The sequence below is a fragment of the Triturus cristatus genome, chromosome 2_2 (genome assembly GCF_964204655.1).
Source record: "Triturus cristatus chromosome 2_2, aTriCri1.1, whole genome shotgun sequence".
Classification (NCBI taxonomy): domain Eukaryota; kingdom Metazoa; phylum Chordata; class Amphibia; order Caudata; family Salamandridae; genus Triturus; species Triturus cristatus.
Genome location: NC_140582.1, coordinates 580,114,034 through 580,136,240, shown reverse-complemented (window position 1 = coordinate 580,136,240; position 22,207 = coordinate 580,114,034). Strand labels below are relative to the sequence as shown.

At 47.0% G+C, this 22,207-nt stretch overlaps 1 protein-coding gene across 1 annotated transcript in view; it reads left to right on the top strand.

Moving 5' to 3' along the window:
- The window catches only part of SPMIP2 (sperm microtubule inner protein 2), a 409,864-nt gene that overhangs the window by 361,888 nt on the left and 25,769 nt on the right, over positions 1 to 22,207 (top strand). Inside the window, exon 4 of the mRNA XM_085641738.1 lies at positions 2,683 to 2,825. Coding sequence (XP_085497864.1) covers positions 2,683 to 2,818 — 136 coding nt within the window. The 3' untranslated portion in view covers positions 2,819 to 2,825. The remainder of the gene's footprint in view (positions 1 to 2,682; positions 2,826 to 22,207) is intronic.

Sequence of the window (22,207 nt, the reverse complement as noted above, 5' to 3'; positions counted from 1 at the left end):
GAACACAGGCGCCCCACACCACCCCGTATCAGACAGCTGTCTGGGTTAAAGCACTCAGTCGTCCACAATAATGATAGAACAGCTCCCTGAAAGGACCGTTCAGAGAGCCAAGAACGGCAGTTCCTGAAAGTTAAATCCTTCTCTCTATCTGCGCGAGCCCAGCTCCTTGGTGGATGACGTCAACGAGCAGCACGGTAGCAGTGTGGGACTGGGCGCTAAGGCTGGCCGTGTCCTGTTTGTTTTGGCCGCATAGACCGGAGCCAGAAGGCGAGCAATAGAACAACAACTAAAATACAAAGCCCCAACGGGGCGGCTCCAGCGGGGAATGCTCTGGCCGCGCTCCTCGTGTCCCTCTTTGGTTGCACTTAAACTGGAAGAGCAGGTTCTGCTGAATGTACATGAAATATTCAGCAGTCACGGCCGCAGCTGGGCCGCTTACACGCAGAGCTCAGCGCCCACTCTCAGGTCGATTCAATGTATGTGCGTCGTGGAGGGGCGCTCATTTGAGCTTTCATTGCAGAATGACAGTACAGCAGATGGGACTGGTCTTATGCGGCTTTCTGTAGCGTCGGCATTGCCACAGGAATGTCCATCAGCAGGTCATCTTACCCTGAAATTCACTGCGGAACTATAAACCCGTGTTACCAAACACAGATGTCTGCAGAGACTTGCTCGGGGCCTGCGCTGCCTGCAGGCCTGGGACTGCGCTCCTGGGGACAGGTTTACCTGCGCACACTTTGCGAATGGGCCTGTGGGCTGTTTCACTGCAGGGTACCAGCCTGGGATTTCCAAATGTGCATCCACTCCCACTCGTGCAGAGGGTGAGCATTCAGAAGAGGTTCCCCCTAATTTGCACGGAGACTCAGACCCGTACAAATGAGGGAACCCATTTGACATTCAGCATACTCTGCGTAAAGAAAGTATGTATACGGGTCAAGAGGCCCTGGCTGTACCGAAAATAAATGACCCAGTATATGGCGCACACCCATAAGGATTCGTCTGTAGATCACACATGGAAAGAGTGGATCCCACGGACCCTAAATCGAGCAACCAATGGAGGGGTGCATGGGTCTTATTTACCAGGGCCTGCCTGCACATAGGCACCCACATAGGGTGCAGCGCGAATAGGCAAGCCATTCATTTCTTAGGGAGAGCCGAGCCAAGGGTCGGCTCTGACTCCAGCAGCCGGTGAGGGAACTGAGCCCTGCAAATATTTGGGATGCAAAGCATGCCACGAATACCATGTAAACATATTTTAAAAAAAGAGTTCTCACAATTAATAAAACTGTATTTATTTAACACCTCAAAGCGTGTGTCACATTACTACATCAGATTAAGTCGCTACATTTAGAGATATTTGGATAAAGTTATAGTTTTTATACATGAACATTTCTGCCCATACCCTGATCATAACGCCGTTTTTGGACTAAGATATACAGGACAGTGACGGATGGAATGCTTGAATTAATCTCAGCCACTGGTAATTTCTCCGGCCGCATTCCAGTCCATTCTTGTTTTGCACACCATGCCGCCTCAGATTGGACCCACATATGCAAATCAGTCTTGATCCTGCAACAGTGAGAGCAGCCCAGCTGAAAATGGAAGGCCAGGTTAACCCTGAATCATAACACTAGCATCCCAGAACCTGTTTCACCCTAGTTTGGACTCATCAGCCTGTTACAGCCTAATTCCAGTGACAACTGAGGTGGCATGGTGAGCAGAATAATGATGGATTGGGAAGAGCACCAAATAATTACCAGTGGCAGAGAATAATTTGAGTATTCCATCCATCACTTTTTTGTATACCTTATTATTGGACCGAGAGGAAAGTAATTTACCACATATAACCCAAAGGTGGCCTAGATTCAGATTGATGGAGCAACATTATAGTCTTGAATCAAAGCACACATCCTGAAATCACCTATTGGAAGATTTCTGATATGGGATAATGCAAAACAAGGAGGCTCAATACAATATTGGCTTTGGATCACACAATTTGCGAGAAGAGCAACCGGGATAGATCACAGGTACTGTTGTTTCGCGTTGTGCTGTTCAACCACTGGAGGGATAAATCGCTCTCCCTTCTGTTTTCACATAAAATGTTAATATTTCTCTTTAATTCTTGACACCTGAGAGTATAATGCGAGTGGCAGACAGAAGCCACATGAAAGCTCGACTCGTTTTGGGCTCGAGGATTCAAAAGGACCTTGACCTGAACCAGGCCTCTGGCTCGAGCCTAGCTCGCGCTTTCAGTGGCTTTTCCACCTTTGATTAAGGCATATATTTCCAAATAAAATAGTTTGTGGAGAACGTGCACTGTTGAAGCACAATGTTCTTAACAATTATCGAATGGTCTCAAATACAGACGGTAGCACAAGTGCTTTAGGGTAAATGCGAGCTTTGCCAGGATCATTCAGGACAAGGCCCTTAGTAACTCATGGACACTTACATGAACAAGTTTACAGTAAGGTGAGTAATCTTTTCTAATTACTTATGCGTGAAAACTAAATAATGTATCTTGTAAGACAGACAGGCACAAGAGAATCCAGAGATCACACTGTTAATACTGCATGTATTGCTTTGTGAACTTAACGAGGCAAGAAACGTATAGGTATAAAGAAAGAGTAGATGGCGTTGCGCAACATCCATAACTTATAAATGATTTCAAATTTGTTTTCATAGGTATCCATCCAATCAAGATCTTCAACAGCAGGAAGGAAAACATGCACCCGTTCAGGCACAACATCAGAACTACAGCCGTGGTGGAGAAACATCGGCTGCTGCGACTGGGAAAACTGGTGGCGGACACAGAACATGAGCTCATGGTACAGGTCACGAATATTATAAAATATGGTATTGCAAAATAGTACATGTAAAAATGATAAAAGTGAAGTAGATAAAGAAAGGCACTTCAGCACTGGATATTCCTTCTCCGTAATTATCACTGGTACATCAGTTTTAAGATTCATCAATGCAACATTTTCTCCCCAAAGAACAGCTTCACAGTTGCTGAAAGTGCACACCTTTTGCTATCAAATACAGACTTAACTTTTGATAAATACGTTCAATTCTCCCTGAAAACAAGCTTACCATTTTCATGAACAAAAGACTTTCTGTCCTGAAAATATCAGCTTTTTGTATTTTTTGTAACTGCAGATTTGGTTCTGAAGCATAACTTGCCTTTTTCATCAAGTAGTCCCATGTAAAACTTAGACACATGGGCAGATCGAACCTTCAGGGCCTTCCATTCATCATGCCATAACATGGGATGCCCATCACATTGCACGGGGTTCCACTACTACTCTGCCGCCGACAGCCAGATTTACACCACAAATGTCCACAGTATGTCAGAGGACGGGTTACTTACGACAAAACCCCTTTCATGAGTTGGAGATCTGTAAATAGGCTACGAATGGAGAACATTTAACACAGATGGCCAGTGTTAAGCCAGAGCGGTCACTTATCACCAGTAGCAATAATTGCATCACTACTGCCCCTATATGTCGGGTTCAGATAACTTTATTTGGATGTAACATGTATCCATAAAAGTTGCACCGCAACACATGACAGTCAAACCGCATTATAATAGAACACAGGTTATCACAATCACTCAATATACATAGCAGCATGCAGGTAGCAGCCCTACAGTTATAGCAGCGTGATTGATAAAACAATATATAATATACATAGCAGCGTTCTAAAAAATCCCTAAAATGAGGCCATATGAGCAACAGATGTAGGAGAGAATAGTGCTTCGTGCCTGCACAGCAGATTTTAAAAACGAACCTACATGCAAAACAGTTTCTAGGTCAGATAATTGCAATAACAGGATAAAAGCTGGTCTCATGCCTATTATCCCAGCATTTCTTTTTTAAAACCAGAATTAATTTTTTTTGTATATCCCTCATAAAATTTAAAAAATATACAAAGCGTAACGGATTGTGCTGCCTTGCCATCGCAAGGACATGCACTGTCATCTAGATTCTGCGCGTAACCCAACGGGAAGCACAATAATTTGACACCAGAGTTAGTTGGTGGTACTGTTTGGCACAATCCTCCTCTGAACAGCTAGAATGCTTGATTTCTTCATTTCCCGGTCAATTTGTTGCGAATGTGCATATTTGTGCAAAGCTTGTTGGAGGTGTTTTTTACTGAGGGTGCTACATAATTCAGGCTCCTAAAAAGCACATAACTGCCCAATCCTAGTGTGAGAAGCTGGCCTGGTATATGTCCACTAATGTAAGTGGGCACCTTGCACCAGTCCAGACAACCCATATGGTGATGTAAGAGGTCTGAGACAACCTTAGAAAGCTCTCTAAGTGGTAGGTGTGGAGAGCAACCTTCCAGCTTAGTCCAGAAGGAGTGTACAGCAGCTTGTTTTACCAGAATGCAATCTTATAGTATACATTAAGTGAAAAAGAACCACACAAAGTATTTATAAAAATATCTATTTATTATATAATACTCTCCAACACATAGAAATATCTCCTACCTGGAGATAGGCACAATACACACAATACTTTCACAAAGAAACACAGTAAATAGCAGGAGATGCACAGTGGAGTCAGGGCAGGCCTGAGCAACCAGGGGAGCCCAAAAGAAACAACAGTGACCCTCAAGTGGACCCACTGGCTGGAGGCACTGGAGTCGCGACAGGACCTCAAGCAGCTCACCAAAAGAGGCCAGCCACGATGCAGGTGGGGCTGAAGATTCTGGTCACAGGAGGTGCTCGAGGTTGGGGCTACTTGGAGCCCGAAGATCTTCTTGGAAAGGAGTCAAAGAGCCTTTGCAACTGCAAGTTGATGGGGTGTACAGTGGTTCAGTTAGTGCAACCCCCACGAGGGATACTGTCCACAACCTTGGTGAGAGGGCAGATCAGGCCTCTGGAGTTGTGGAAAAACACCACATGTGTTGCAGAGCCTTTGGAGTCTGGAGGAGCTCACGATCAGCAGACCAGTCGACTTAGTTGCAGTGTCTGCAAATGCAGGGGAGTGATTCCTTCACTCCAAGGGAGATTCCTTCAAGTGTCTTTGATGCTTCACAGGCCATAGAAGGTTCCTGTATGATGCACAGGCACAGACGACGCAGCAGACTGGAAGAGAGACGAAGTCAGGCCCAAAGGAAGTTCAGCGAAGTCCAGGATGCCCAGCCGGTAGAAGAATAATGGTGTCTGATCTGAATCAGATCCCACGACGAATCTAGGAACATACACCCAGGTGAGCCCTTAAGTACCCTAGGGAAAGGGTTGGGAAGATTCAGGGGATCCTCCCAGGGGAGGGTCTGGAAAGGGGGGAGGTTAGCCCATGTCCTTTGTCCAATTTAGCGCCAAAGCAGGAGGCAACGGCTCCCAGGATTGGTTTGAAATGGACTATGCACAGGGACACCAAATGTGCCCCTCATGCAGATTGAGTGGCGCCGGCAAGCGCACCCACCCCACCCCAATACACTAAATCCTGTCTGGGAGGCGGTCACACCTCCCTGTGACAGGATGCCTATTGTTCTGCCTTCTCCTGCTTGGGCTTGGCTCAGCAGCAGGAGGGCAGAATCGTGTCTCTGGTCGGCAGCAACTATTTTGTGCTGTCCGGGTCAAGAAGGCCTGGTACCGGTAAAACTGAGAGCCTAACAGAGGGCTCTTCCAGTGCTTGGAATCATACCTCCCACACGTTTACTTCACTGACAACCTGGGAGAATGGACTCCGTAGGCTGCAGGGGTGTCCTGCTCATGCAGGGTCACTCTCTTACTTAGAACCAAGCACCCTGCCTTCAGGATTGTAAAGGCCTGCTTTAGGGGTGGCTTCTAGGAAACCTATACCTTTAGTAAGTGGTGCTAGCACCAGCTTACACAGGCTGCAATGGCAGGCCTGTAGTTCCATTTTGAATGGTCTTTCATGGGTGGCATAATACATGCATTAGCCCATGGGAGACCTCTGGTGCATGTATGCCCTGGGTACTTCAGTACCATATACTAGGGACTTATAAGGGTACCCCAGTATACAATCTGGGATGTACCCAAGTACTGAACACAACAATCTAGGGAGAAAAGAGAGAGACTGGAGTCCTGATTAGCAGGATCCCAGTCAGACTAGTCAAAATACAGCTTCGCATCAGGCAAAAAGTGGGGGGTAACCATAGAAGCAGATCCTACTTTCCTACACAATCCCCCCCCCCCCCCAAACGTAAGGAGATGAGACTAACCTTGCACAGTTGAATCTTCATTTTCTAAGTGGAAATATCAGGAGAGTCCATCTGCATTGGAATGGTTACTCCCAGGTCTATGTCCCACTTTATAGTCCATCCTCTGTAGGGAAATGGACCACTTCAAAAGTTTGGGGTTTTCACCCTTCATCTGTTTAAGCCATAAGAGGGGCTTATGGTATGTCTGAACAATGAAGTGAGTGCCAAACAAGTATGGCCTCTGCTTCTTCAGGGCCCGGACCACAGCAACGGCCTCCCACTCAATAGCTGACCAACGTTTCCCTCTGGGGGTCAACCTTCTGCTGATAAAAGCTACTGGTTGATCCTGGCCCTCTGCATTAAGTTGTGACAACACAGTCCCTACCCCCAACTCAGATGCATCTGTTTGGACAATAAATGTTTTACAGTAGTCAGGACTTTGCCGAATGGAAGCAGTGCACATGGCCTGCTTGAGGTCATCAAATGCCTTCTGACAGCTGCCTGTCCACTGAACTTTCTTGAGCATTTTCTTAGATGTCAGATCGTTCCGGGTAGTCACTATAGTCTCATATCCTAACAAATCTTCTGTAGTACCCAGTCAGGCCCAAGAAAGCTCTGGCCTGAGTCTGGATAGTTGGAGCAACCCATTCCATTATGGTCTGAATTTTGCTGTGACGAGGTAGAACCTGGCCTCCACCAACCAGGTGGCCCAGGTTCAACACAACCTTACTCTGCCCTATCTGGCACTTGGTAGCCTTGATAGTGAGGCCTGCTTTTTGCAGAGCTTCCAAAACTCCAAAACGCTCTTCAGGTGGACCACGCGATCCTCCCAGGTGGAGCTAAAGACCGTTATATCATCTAGATATGCTGCACTGTAGGCTTCCAGGCATGTGAGAACTTGATTCACCAATCTTTGGAATGTGGCAGGTGCATTCTTCAAGCCAAAGGGCATCACAATAAATTGATAATGCCCCCTAGGGGTTGAAAATGCGGTCTTTGGTTTGGCATCCTTAGGTTATCTGATTGCCAATATACGGCAGTAAGGTCAAATGTGCTTAAGAACTTGGCTGAGGCCAAAGTGTCAATTAGCTCATCTGCCCTAGGAATTGGGTGAACATCAGTACTAGTGACTGCATTGAGTCCCCTGTAGTCTACACAAAACCTCATATCTCTTTTTCCACTCTTGGTGTGAGGTTTGGATACTAGGACTACTGGGCTAGCCTAAGGGCTATCTGACGGGTCAATCACTCCCAACTCCAGAATCTTTTGGACCTCGGTCCTGATGCAATCTCCGACATGGTCAGGTTGCCTGTAGATTTTATTCTTGACAGGTAGACTATCACCTGTGTGTACTTCATGGGGTGGTTTGATTTGGATTCAGAGAGAACATATGCCTGTATTGATTGAGGACCTTCCTGTAATCAATCTGCTGCTGATCAGTGAGACTGCCTGCCAAGGCCACTCCAACAACTAATCCACCATCAGGGTTTTGTGAGAGGAGATCAGGGAGAGGGTCATTCTCTTCTCTTGTCCCTCATCAGTTGCCATGAGCAAATCCATTTCAGCCCTGTCAACAAACGGTTTTAGCCTGTTCACATAAAGAACCCTATGGGGACTTCTGGGAGAGCCAAGGTCCACCAAATAGGTGCCCTCACCCTTTTGTTCAAGTATGGCGTGGGGTCAACTCCATTTGCCCTTGGAGAGCTCCTGGAGCCACAGGCTCCAGCACCCACACCTTCTGGCCTGGCTGGTTGACAGTCAGGACAGCCTTTTGGTCATGCCAAGCTGTTTGGAGTTCTTGGCTAGCTTTCAGGTTTTTACCTGCCTTCTTCATGTACTCAGCCATGCAGGAGCACAGACCAAGTACATAGTCCACTATGTCATGTTTGGGAGGTTTGAGAGGTAACTCCCATCCTTCCTTCACCAGACACAAGGGACCACTAACAATGCCCAAACAGAAGTTCAAAAGAGCTGTAGCCAACCCTCTTCTGAGGGATCCCTCTGTAGGCAAAGAGAAGGCAGGGTAGAAAGACATCTCATTTTCGCCTAAGCTTTTCTGGGAGGCCTATGATCATACACTTCAGGGTTTTGTTGAATCTCTCAACTAACCCATTGCATTGAGGACGGAAGGGTGTGGTGACTTTGTAATTCACTCCACACTCTTTCCACATTGCAGTGATGTAACTGGACATGAAGTTTGTACCTCTGTCAGTTAAGACCTTCTTAGGGAAGCCAACTCTGGAAAGAAAATCCTAAGAGGGCCCTTGCCACCCCAGGAGCTGTCGACCTAAGGGGAATGGCTTCTGGGTATCTAGTGGCATGGTCCACCACCACTAGAATATAACTGTGCCCAGATACAGTTGGAGGATCCATGGGACCAATGATGTCAATACCACCCCTCTCAAAGGGAACCCCAACCACTGGAAGTGGAATTAAGGGGGCCTTTGTGGTGCCACCTGATTTGCCACTGGCTTGGCAGATGGCACAGGAGTGGCAAAACTCATTTGTGTCCTCAGACATGTGGGGCCAGTGAAAGTGAGGGGCAAGCCTGTCCCAAGTCTTGCTTTGCTCTAAGTGTCCTGCTAGGAGAATGTCATGTGCAAGGGTGAGCAGGAAGCCTCTAAACTACTGGGGTATAACCAACCTTCTGGAGGCACCAGGTTTGGGGTCTCTACCTTCGGAGTTTAGACGTTCCTTCATCCCAGTAGATCATGTGGGACCCACTGAAATTCCCAGCAGCCTCAGCAACAGGTTGCTGTCTGAGGGGTTCAAGAGAGAGGCAGGTCTGCTGCTCCAAACTCAGGTCTGCTCTGGAAGGGCCCCCTGCATTCAAGAACTCAACCTGATCAGGTTGCAGTTCCTCTGAGGCAGTTCCTTTACAGAGGCTCTGATCCTCTCCCTCAAGAGACTGATCCTCACTCTGAGTCTGGGTGGTGGGGGGGGGGGGGAGGGGGGGAGGTTAAGCCTTCCCTTCCTGCTCATCTTATTGGAAGGCACCTGGTTCATTGTTCCAGGATACAGGGCCCATTCAGTGGAAAGCTGCTTTGCTTGTGACTTGGTCACAGCAAACACATCTGCAGAAATGCCTCTCATTGCTTTACGAGTCCACAGCTCCACTTCAGCCCAGGCTGAAGTTTCCAAATCATTGCCCAACAAACAATCTACAGGGAGGTCTGAAGATACCACAACCTTTTTAGGCCCAGTTACCCCTCCCCAGCTGAAATTAACAACTGCTAAGGAATGGTCAGTCCTGCCATTGCTAGCATTGGTCACTTGGTACATTTGTCCAAGTATGATCTGGTCAGGAGACACGAGATTCTCTGTCACCATGCAAGTGTGTCCCTGTAGGCCATAACTTCTTTTCCATTTATCAAAGTCTGCTGCCTGTACTTGCCCAGGTTACTGGGACTGACCTGTAAGGTGGCAAGATCTATGCCACCATCACAGACCAAAATAGCCTGATCAGGAGTTCTGACTAAGTCAGAACCCACCTCAGAACCCAAGGTTAATCCTACTAATCCCTTGTTTACTGTACCACCACTTGTACATGTGCTAGGGTGGCACAGTTGCCTAAGGGCAGTGGGACTAGAAGTGTTCGCATTGGGTTTTGGACAATCAGCATCCTTTGTCCAATGGGTTTTCATCTTACAAAAGTAACACCAAGGTGTCTTCTGGCCTTTCCTGTTGGATTGTGACTTCACACCCCCCAACCCAGAGATGCAGGTTTTTGGGGCCCTAGAGAAGACTCTTTCTTGTCTTTGCCCTTGTCCCCACACTTATCTTGAGTTTTAGAAGAATCTTGCTTCTTCTGGTCACCACTATTGTTCTGGTCTTTCTGCTTCACCCTGGTTCTGATTCACCTATCTGCCTTCTTTCCCAATTCTTGGGGAGAAGTCAGGTCTGAGTCAACCAGGTACTGTTGCAAAATCTGGTTCTGACAATTATTAAGGATATGCTCCCTCATAATCAAACGATACAATCGTTGATAGTCATGCACCTTGCTGCCAAGCAACCAACCTTCCAGAGCCTTAATAGCACTATGCACAAAGTCTACCGAGTCCTGGGTCTGTGCTTTCTGGGTATCTCTGAACTTAATCCTGTATTGTTCAGTGGTTAAGCCAAACCCATCAACGAGAGCACTCTTCATAACTGAGTAATTATGAGCAACCTCTTCTCTAACAGTGATGAGCTTATCTCTACATTTGTCAGCAAGGGTGAGCCACAACTTAGCTGCCGACTGCTCGAGGGATCCTCTGAACTTTACAGTCCCTCTCTAAAGCAGTTATCCATTTGTGGATGTCATCTCCAACATGGTAGGGAGGGACAATCTTCTTAAGATTCCTATGTTCAAAGGAATGTTCCTTAACTCTAGGGACACTGTTGCTGCCACCAGAGGACTCTAGTCCCAACTTTCTCCTAGCTCTCTGGACTCATAGGGATTCTCGGTCAAGAGCCAACTACTCTTGCCTGAGCCCAAGCCTAGCTTTCTGAAGCTCAAGGAATTAGTACTCCCTTTCCAAAGATGTCCCCCTTCTATTAGAAATGGAGGTCCCTACTGACTGTCCTGAGCCATTGGATTCTGCAGAGGAGGATCTAGACCTCCTGGGTCTACTCTGCACCTTCCCCGGAGAATCAAAGGGGGCATCCTCTAAGCCACCCGTGGTCTCCTCTGAGAGGTTTGAATTGTCCAGGTGGGATTCATCAGACTTCACCTGGTCAGGGTTAGATCCTATCTTCAGTCCCTGCCCCACCCACTCTTTCCTGTTCATCTGACCCACTGGTTTTCCTGAGGTCATCTAACAGTACCACCTCTAGGAGGCGTTGAGTGTTGGCTCCTTTCACGGTCTTCAACTTTCTAGAGGCACACAGTGCTTCCAGTTCTTGGAACGAAAGTTCACTGTATCTGGTAGTAAGAGTCACTAGCATCTCCTTTGGAAGACATACTAAGTGTGGTGTTGCACCTACTTAACCCAAAGCAAGCAGCAGAAGATGCAGTGTCTTAAGCATACATGCCATAAGCACTGCATTGTTCGCATATAAAAGAGTAGGTAACATTATATTTTTGATTTTGGATACATCCTGCAACAGTGTGTACAAATGGGTGAAGTTCATTGATATCTAAGATAAACTAGTGAGGGGCAAAGAAACACCTGCCCCCCCCATGCACATTCATATCCCCAGATACCTTTCCTTGTATGTAGGTTCTAATTCTTGCCCTTATGTCGGTGTGCAAGTATGCCAAGAACTGCACTAAAACTTAATCTATCCCATGCAAGATAAGCATATGTCAAAGCTTGAGCGGTTAACACAATCAAAAGCTGAGGTAGGTCCATAAATGCCAAGTAAAGAGGGTTTTTTTTTGCAATATTATATTTACAGAGTGGCAAGTTCAGATTTAAACACTGCTCGACTGGTCCCAGTTTGTTTCGAATCCCATACTGACACGAATATAGGACTGACTCAGCTTGGATCCACTCCTTAAGTTAGTTGTATAAAACCCTTCCTAAGATTTGAACCGTGGTATAGATCAAAGAGAGACCGGTCTATAAGATCCAGGATGGGATCGATCACATTTTTAAAAATAAAATATGTACTATAGTAGATGTGGACCATGAGTAAGCCAGCTGGGAGTGATCTAGAATACAAAAAATGTTTATTAGGAAAGGTGCCCAGAAGTCAGTGTTACATTTTATTAGATTGTTTGGGACACTCTCGGAGCCCGGAGCCTTAAAACTAACACTTTGGTTGATCACACCCTCTACTTCACCTAGGCTTACATGAAAGCTTCTCATGCTGGTGGGATTTGTAACAAATTCAACATCTGATAGAGGGGCTGCATAAATCTTGAAAAAAGTGAGCCTCCCAGGTTTCACTAGCAATATGCCAGGGGATTGAGGTAACTGGCTGATTTTTGCACCTCAAATCTGACACTGTGGATCAAAAGGATTTACTGTCTTTCAGACAGGCTGCATGTGCCAGCAAATTCCACTGCTGTAATAGTTCTTCCCTCCAGAGTTTCAAGGTAACTTCTTTATAATGCTTCCGCGTGAAGGACACAGTCGCACAGTCTATAGGTTTAGGTGCAAGAGCCTGGCGCAGCACGTGATTAGCTGTGGGACAATCATGTTCGAACCATCTAGGGGAGTAGGCTATAGGGCGAAAGGGCTTCAGTTGTGCTTTCCTAATGTTTGCACATAAGCTATCAAATGCTTCAAGTACCTGGTGGGCTGCCTCCCTGGGAAGGGTACGACAATCTACACACTAGCCCGAGGTTGTCTGTTGAGGGTTGGAAGTCACTTGCTCCTTCGTCCACCCTAGATTTCTCCTGGGGGGCTATAAAGAGAGCTGCTTCCAGGTGATTATGATCACCATAGTTTGATATGATTCCTGACCCATGAAGGAGTGTGTCTACGAGGCTATGTTTGATGAAAATATAATCTATCACAGGATTGCCTCGGCCTCTTTAAGTATGTGGGGCAGTCTTTTGAACCAGCTACTTCCATGACGTTAACTAAATCACACAAAGCTAAGTGAGATACCAGATCTGTGCTCCTAAGGTCTGTGTTACGCAAGGGATACGTGACAATACATGATGTGCTGTGCTTAAGCGGTAGCTTAACATTAAAGTAAGCTGAATGCCCCGAGGAAGTAGTTTCCTCTATCGGTGTGTTAAAGTAATCAAACAATGCAGGGACTTTAGTGTATTTGTGAAATCATTATTGTAAAAATTTACTAGATACAAGCTTATGTGGGTCTCAAATGATACAACTTAGAAATCGCTGTTTGGTGATTCAAGGGTGCAAGCACGGCCCCTGTAATTATATTTACCCACACATCTAGGCCCCCCCAATGCACAACCATGGCAGGAAGGTAGGGCAGGGACACAGACACTGGAAGCCATCAACCAGAAATGGCGATACGTTCCAGGTCTCTTAGAACTTGTTGTATCACTTCATAAAGAATAACCAATCTGTTAAACCGATCTTCGACTGAAGCCCAGCAATGTTCCAATTCAGTATTCTCAGCAGATTATCCTGTTAGACATTCAAGGCATTGGTAAGGGAGGGCACACCGGAGTGGAGTGAGAGCACTGCACTATTTGATCCTAAACCCTGTTGAACTTTTTTAAACCTGGACAGTGATTCTACACCCTCAAGGCCGTTCAACGGTGCAAACCTATTGGCACAAACAAGCAGGGGGTATACATATGGGGGTGTAGCGAGGCTAGATAATATAAATATCCAAGTGGGAGTGCAGTGATTTGTGATTCAGAAAAACAACTAAATTCCTTCATACAGTATTTTTCGTATACAGGAAGTGATCCGGAAGTTGACCACAATGCAATCTCTCTCAATGGTTTTCTGTGAATGCCCCACCCAACTTACCCTTCTCACCATAATAACCTCTTTGAAGTTCCTCACATTACAATGTTTGCTCTTATTTAACCAATGAGCAGTTTTACTGCAGAGCTGATCCCAAGTTTATTGTTGCTCAGGCCCAAGGAGGGTACTCCTGCCAGAATTAGAACATATGGGCAGGCCGCTGGTGGTTTAGTTCAAAATATCCTTATTCGGGGTGCTGTCACACTCATCATGTCATCCTATAGATGAGGGATTTTCATTCGGCCGTGTAACACGTGTCATTGCTTGCTGTGGAGTTCGTATCTGGTCCCTGGGGGATACCCTGACCCAGCGTAACTAAGGAGTAAAATGTTGCAGGTATGGACAGGGGGCGGGGGGTTCTGGCATGCTTAACATTAACTTGCAGGGCTGGCTACAAATAGTTTGACTTAGTACCAAGGGGCTACTTCTATTGCTACTGGCACATTGTTTATTGACCAACCCTGCTAACAAACTTTCAATGCAGTCAATATAATCCATTATTGACTGCAATTTCGCCACTAAAATGGAACTTAATTTCTCACACATATAGGAACAACCTGTGGGAACATGTGAAGAGTAATCATGGGTTGGAGTTAGCTGGGACTGGGTTTGAATGGGAGTAGTAGGTTGAACCCACATCCAGAGCTGGCTTTGATGCCCTAGGAGGGATAGCTGCTGGTTGGGTTTGTTACGACTAGAGGTCCGATTCTACCCCGTGAGCTTTTTCCCTCTTTGCAGCTGGGCCAACTTGGATCGGAGTGGTGAGTTGAGCGATGACTGAACTGGGCGGCTCAGGCTCTGGGTCCCTGTCAGCAATGGGAGATGTTTTAACATGGTCACTAATCGGGGAGCGCAGCTGCATTGCACCAGCTCTGGTATCAATGGGTTCTAAGGTGCTATCATTTAAGGTGGAACAGTCTACGATGTTATTTAAGGGGGGGGGAGGGGATTGCCCAAAGAAAGCCTGCACTCAGCAAGAGTGATTTCAGTGGAGATTATCCCAATCGCCCTCTGAAGCTTACTGTTGATAGTCACGGTTGGCCGGGATACAATTGCAGTGCTGGCAGTTTTTTGTTTGCCCATTATTACAAAGAACAGTGGGAGCTCTCACCTGTTGACACGCACACCGGCACAGCCCACCGGTGATGGGCTTCAAAGAGAGTGAGCCCAGCCCAGCATCGTCTGGCCATGGACAGGTGGAAATGGGCTCATTCTTTGCCAGGCATTGAAGTAGCGCTCTGGCACTCAGTTTGCCCCAAGTGACTGCCTGGAAAGGTGGGGGATGAAGTCCTAACCCAGTGTGTACAGCAGAGAAGATAGCCGGTTTGAGGGCAGTGAAACAGGCTGCGAGGCACCCGCTCTGCAGGACACCTCTCGCAGTGAAGTAGCGTTCCAGTGCTCAGCTGACCCCCCCACATGTCTGCCTGGAACGCTGGGTGATAAAGTCCCACCCCAGTGAGTACAGCAGGCAAGATAGAAGCCGGTTTGCAGACAGAAAACAGGCTTTGAGGCACCCCAATGTGTCAAATATGGACACTGTTAGATCAAGGTTACTATTACCACAGCTAGCTACAAATACATAAAGTGTTTCTACACGATGCCAAGGGAGACCATAAAATAAATAGCCATAGTTATTCCAGGACTACTCCAAAAAACAACATGGGTAGTCACAAGAAGAGCAGGGCTGATATAATGCTTGGGATGGCTACAAACACAAAGTATGGCCACAGTATGCTGAAAAGGTTCTGTAAGGGGCACTATTCCTGGGTTAGCCACAATACTAACCAGAATGCCCAGGAAACTAGCAAAATAATTTGCTTAAGGAGGCACAATTTGTATAATGCACAAGACATGGCAAAATGAACTAAAGCAGTGTATGTGAGTGTAAGTATTTGTAGTGTGTGAATCTAGCCCAGGGGCATCAGAGCGCGGTACACAGCCAGAGGCCAACAACAGGGTCCAAAGTCAAAGTTGCAAAAAGGTTCTTTTAAGGTGTTGTGATGCAGGTTTGTATAAAGGTGAGTCTCCAACTCTTTTCTGAACAGTGGGACGGTTTGGGCAGGTTTTGAAGATTATTTATGTTTCTGATGAGCTCAGGCAGAAAATTATAGGTGAAGCAGCACAAGCACTGGCCCTTTTTTTATTTTTTTAATCGCATTGAGGCACCTGTTCAAATACCACCAGTAATGAAACTGGGTGGGACTTAAAAGGCTGAACCATACACAATTGAAATATATTCTTGTTTGTAGCTGGAACAAATCCGTTTCATTTACAAAAGAGATTACTAGCGCTATGAAGTACAACAATACCATTTCAAAACTGAACCTGGCATTTTGTGGAAAGTCCAGATTAAAGTTAGTAACACGTGAAAACAAGCTTCATGTGCTAAGCTGCGAAATTCTTATTTTCAGTTTGAGACGTGCAGTTTCTGCATTATTTTTTCACAGTCAATTGACAAGTTGGAAAACTAAGCAGACCCAGGTATCACACCAGTGCAGGCAGGTGGGCAACAGTTAAACAATGTTCGGAGTTCAACTGCAGTGACAGTTACCACTGTTTGATTATTCTGAGCTGAAAGAGTAATATTACAAAAAAAACTAATAACGTGCTTTGGAAAAGTAAATATCTTGAGAGAGCGCATCAGTTTTCGATTTGTTTAACGTTCTTAAAAAATTATAGCATTATTTTAAACTGCAACAGAGTGAAGCTAGGACAACCAAGATGGCAGTCGCCCATTCTTGAGCTCCCACTCGGCTTCTGTCCCGCAATAGCCAATAACTGATCTGGCGGATACTCTGGCCCCACAACACTGCCTCTGAAGCCCTGGGACCTGAGATGACCCAGATGAGCAGTGTCAGCCCAGCACAGCTATCCAGGGCTGCGGCCTGGCCAACATGGTTGGTGGCCGGGCTGCGTGAAACGCAACACCATGGGGATCAGGTGAGTCATCCAATTAGGCTGCAGCATTGCACCCTTGGCCAATGGGCCTGGGGAGCAGGGAGCATCGGCGGGATCGCCTGGGCCCAAGCTCCAAGGCATCGCACGGCACCACATCTCCGACCAGTCGATCTGAAAGGATCAACGGCCTGAGACTGCGACGTGGGCCCTGTTGTGTCCTGCCTTGCAGAGGTAGGCCGCCTTGCACTTTGCTTTGACCGGCCCTGCACATGCAAAGAACCTGTGCTCACACACTGTATCCAGTTAGTAGGAAAGACCTCTAGCGGTCTCCTCCCATTTATTTTTTAACCCTCGGCCAAGCCTGGCCCGAGGGTGATGTGTGACTACATCTGGCGCACCGGCCGGCAGAACTACAGGACTACTGACCTGCTAAATCCCATCCCAACTCAGTCCTTGTCACAAATTAGACAAGTTCTTCCAGGCAGCATGCAAAGTCCTTGAGTCGCAGGCTGGGTTCAGGGTTGGGCTGAAGACAGTATCGGGATGCTGATCGCGAAAGGGTGGCCCCTGATATGCTGCACTGGGCGATGCATTGCGTGGCGGATTTTCTTCTGTTGTTGTTGGCTGCCAGTCGGTTGGCCCTGTATCAGCTCAAGGTTTCTTCCATACTGGGTCAGTCCTCTTCCTCTGTTCTCTCACCCTCCAGGGCAATGTCTTGCGGGGCAACCTCTATCTTCTTGAATACCGAGATGTTCTGGGTCGCTGTTTCTTGTCCCATTGCAGCCGCTACCATGTTTCCCTCACAATAGCCACACCCCCTGCTTGTACTGCGTCCTGAACTTCCACCCGGTCTTTGATGACAACTTTGTCCCCTGGTCTGAGGTCCCTGGACTTGGCCCTTCTCTTACAGCTGGTTTCCGCATCCCGCCTTTCCATGCGCGCTCAAGTCTCTTGAGCATCATAGGGGGGTGGAGTCCACCCAGGGCATGCGGGAATTGTGTCCCGGCGGGTCCCGTTAAACATCAATGTCCCAGGGGCCCGTTGTGTGGTGCTGTTGGGCGTGCCACGATAATCCCTCATGAATAACTGGTGGTGGCATTCCGGGTCAGTCTGTTCTGTCACCGCAATCCGGACTGCTTTGAGTGTTCGCATGAATCTTTTGATTTCCCCGTTGGCCAGAGGCTACTGGGGGGGTGATACAGCGATGATTTATTCCGCGATGCTTTAAGAAATCACAGAACTCCCCGCCTTGAAATGGCGGTCCATTGTCGCTTTTGATCTCTTCTGGGAAGCCAAACATTGCAAATGCTTTCTTCAAGATGGGAGCTACATGTGTGAACGCTGTCGAGCTGATGACTTTCACAATGGAGTATTTGGAGTAGGTATTCATCATGACTAGCATGACTCACCCATCCAAGAAGCTCCCAAAGTCTATGCTTACTTTATCCCAGGGTGTATTGCACAATTCCTCTGTGATTATTGGTGCTCGTCTTTCCGGAACACCGGTCAATTGGCAGACGGGGCATCTCCGGACAACTTCTTCAGCCAGGTCTTCCAGCCCGGGGAACCATATTTTCTCCCTCATCCTAGACTTCATTTTCATTGACCCTTGGTGTCCTCCGTGAGCTAGTTGCCTCACATGATGCTGCAGGGCCGCAGGAATGTCTATTCGGGACCTGCACAGGATGATCACGTCTTAGGTCATGCTGAACTCATTCCTCACCCTCCACATCTTCGCGAGGCATTCACGATCTTGCCCCGGCCAGTGGTTAGCATACTGTAGAAACTTTTGCCATGTCCCACTTTGGATGGCGTTCCTCACTTTGGTGAGGACTGGGTCTGTTTCAGCCACCTCCCTAATGTCAGTCAGGGTCAAGGCTCGAGGGCAAGCAGCGCACAAAACCATATTAACGTAGCCTTCCACCGCCTCAGCCTTGTTGTGGGCTTGGGTTTTTAACAGGACCGCTGACCTGCTACAGGCCCCACCAGCATCGGCAGCCGTGAGATGAATGGCGATGCAAGACACACCAGGTGTTTTTTCTTCTGGTCGGGCATGACCACAGCACTGCCAGACTTGTGGTTTGGATAACAGGACATTGCCCCCAGTGACAGAATCCAGAATCCTCCGCGGCCTTGGTAAGATCGCATGGCCCGCGGGACGGCAAAGGATATAGGCATTAAGCGCAGCAACTCCAGGCAAAGGAAGCGCTCCTGTAGAGGCAGTCATGGTCTCAGGGATGTCTTGGCAACCTCAGACTCTGACAAGAAAGGAACAGGGAGTCCACCCGAAATGGAGAATAGCGCTGCAGTGCATCCCTCAGTGCCATATGACGGAGGCCATACCCAACACGATTTTAGGGGTGATTATGGGGACCTTACCTACAATACTAATGCACAGCAGCATCACCTTATCCTCATGGCTTTAAAGGCTGGGTGCCTCAGGATGGAAACTTTGTATTTAGTTTCCTTCACCATCCACGATTGTGAGGAGGACAGTTTTTGGGCAACAGATGCTTCTATTGGCGGGGGAGGGGTGTACAGGCAGGGCCACTGGAATTAAGTGTCAGGGGAGGCCCAAACTATGTGGCAGGGTATGGTAGGTTATGCAGCAAGAAAAGGTTAAACATGTAGCAACATGCAGTACATTTTGGGATAGTATTAATGCATTATTTTATCATTTGTAAACTTGCTAACACTGTCTGGGCATTAGTTGCAACTCATTAGTACCAGGTTAACACCCAAACACAGCAACAAGCTACAGAAAGATGACCTGTCAAACACTGCAAAAATCCTTCCACTGCACGGAAATACCTATCGCTACGTTTTTAGTAACTTTTGAAAACTCTGATTTCGAAACTATTTGTTTTTTGTTAAAATCTGTAGATTATGTAGCAGATGATGGATTATGTGGCAAATGCAGCAAATCTACAATCATGCAAAAATCGCAGCGGCCGCACAATTGCATAATTGCAGCGGCCCTGAGTATAGGAAGGGAGTTGGGGTTATGAGGTTTTTCGTTATTATATTGTTTGGTTTATCCTTATTATATTGGGCACTACGCATGGAGAACACATTTTGCACCACCCACCCTGCAGACCCATTACAGCCCACAACCATACAGGACAGGTCACAGTGAGATTACCGAAAGCCACAGGACACTTGCACAGCACTTCACTACCCTCACCTCGGGACCCCCACATGACCCATCATGAAGGCTTTCACAGCCATGACATGGAACATGGAGCGACTTGTTAGAACACATTAAGAGGGCTGTGGTTCTGCAGTTCCTCCATAGACATGGCCCCCAGGTAGTAATGGTACAAGACACACACACCTCATGGTGACTAACTGCTGTTGCTTCGCCTGGCTGGACTGTGCTGGGGGGTGTCATCTTCATCCAACCATCTTTGACATAGCACCTTGGTGGGACCGGAGTCACAGGGAACCCCATCATCGGCTGTTGCCCGCATTTCTTGAGGTAGACAACACCCTGGTGGGAACTACCTGTTCCAGGGTGCAATGCTTCAAGGACCAGGTGACGCCAAATGAGGGGGAGGCACAGTTCCATGACTGCGCATAAAGTGCCGCCTCTTTCCCCACTGAACAGGGCGGCGCCCGGGCTAAGGACGGGCCTGTCCTTGCCAGTCATGGATAGGAAGAGGCAGGGCAGGGCCACGTCCTTTACATTTGGCGCCCGAAACCAGCAGAAAATAACAACCTTTCCTTTGAACACTAAAGTAACTTTTACGTATTCCTTAGCACGTACTGCTAACGATAACACCTGGTTACCACCAACTGCTCCAAAAGACTGAAAGAACTTTGGGAGGTCTTCGGTACAAGCACCTTGTTGTGGGGATACATTGCAATTTAGTGACACAAATCAACTGTACTGAGGTACTTTCCAGGCCACCTGCACCCAACGGTACTGCTTGACGTTTGTAAGGAATAATAAACATAACAAAGACAAGGGGTTGCATGTAAGAACACCTGCGGACACTTTATTAAGACAGTGTCGCCTCAATCAAAATTAATTATTGGTAAAATGGGGAAGCGCAAGGCCACAGAGGGGCTAGCAAAAGGAAAATCATCTAAAATAAGAAAGAGCGCAGCAGAAAACTGTGCTATAGATGCAATAGACAACTTAATTGAAGAGGTTGAATCAAAGCTGACTAGTAAATGTAAACCGATTAGGAAAAACAAAGAGCAAATAACTGCGTTCTGTAGCAAAAGCCTATCGAATCCTCAGATAGAGAACCCCACCACAAAGGGGAATACAAAGGTCACTATTGAGCACCACCCTTGTATCTCAGATATCACCAGAAGAACACCGTAACCAGAGCCATCATGCTCCCGATCTAGGCAACGCGGAGACAAGTATAGAATTATTGACACTGGTAGAGTGTTCAAATAGATACTCACTTCTAGCTTCTACTTGGGGGACTGACATTGAGACGGCTGGTCTGTCCGTATTACCCTCTACAACTGACACGCAACCGCACAATGCCAACTATACACCCAGAATATCTAGGGAATCGCACGACCATCCGCAAACGTCCATCCCTAATAGTTCATCTGCTCACCACAATCCACAATTGATCTAAGATGTATTAACTAAAGTGGATGCCTTAACCAAAGAGGTTGCCAACCTTAAGGCAACTGTAGCCAACTTAATCAACTGTAGTAATAATGTGAAAATGGCTAACCCCAGTTCAAGTCGTGAGACAAATCACCTCGCTATTTACCCTCCAACGTTAAACAAGCAGAGTCGTTACGACTAACAAGCTAAGGGGAAATTTGGAATGGTAAAGAGCTGGTCGACAACCAGATGGCTCAAAATTACCCAAGCCAAATACAATCGATGTGGCTGATAGTAGATGGAAAAATAGATCTTTGTATATCCCAAGAGGGGCTAGAACAGAGAATGTGAATTTAGAGAGAACAGGACAGAGACACCGGCCAGAGGAATGCACATGCTAATTCTGCGGAGGACAGAGCGGTAGCCACCAGGAATAGTATGGGCAACACCAAAGGTTATGGGGAGCAGAAGCATCTAAGTATACCCCATACGAGCAATCCTGCTAGATGTCAGGGGAAATTCAGGCCAGCTAACAGCATACGTCGAATGTTTGGCTGGAGAGTACTAATGACTAATTTCCTTAAACTCAGCCTTTCTTCTTATAGGGAAGATGAAGACTCATTGAGGAATAAAACTATACATTGGATTCGGCATAAGCGCGACTGCCTATCTATAATACATTCAGATTTACTGGAGGCGGAGCACCTAACAAATAAAAATTCTCCCGAACTAAAGATATAGCCGATGGGCTAATTTCCCTCGACCAAAGGACAAGACCACACCATTCTAGCCCGGTGAGATTTAGGGCATATAACCCCGGCGTATCACTAAAGGGGAGTCTCTCTAATAATGCTATTCCCAGACAATCCTCTAATCTAGAGGAAGCAAACAACCTGGAGGCAGTTGATTGACAGCCAATTTTGCCCCCGTCATCTAGTCAAAGGGAGGGCCCTCCAACTACACATAGAAATAACCCATTAATCTCATCCCCTGTTTAATACACACACAGATAGGGAAACTAGAGGGATCAATTGTGACCAAGGAAGCAATCAGACGCGGAGACTATCAGCACAATCTTGCCAAATTTGTTTGATATCTTGGAATATAGCGGGTCTGAAACGAAAATGAAAAGATTTAGAATGGCAATAGTATATCAACTCCAGTGAAATCTGCTTGC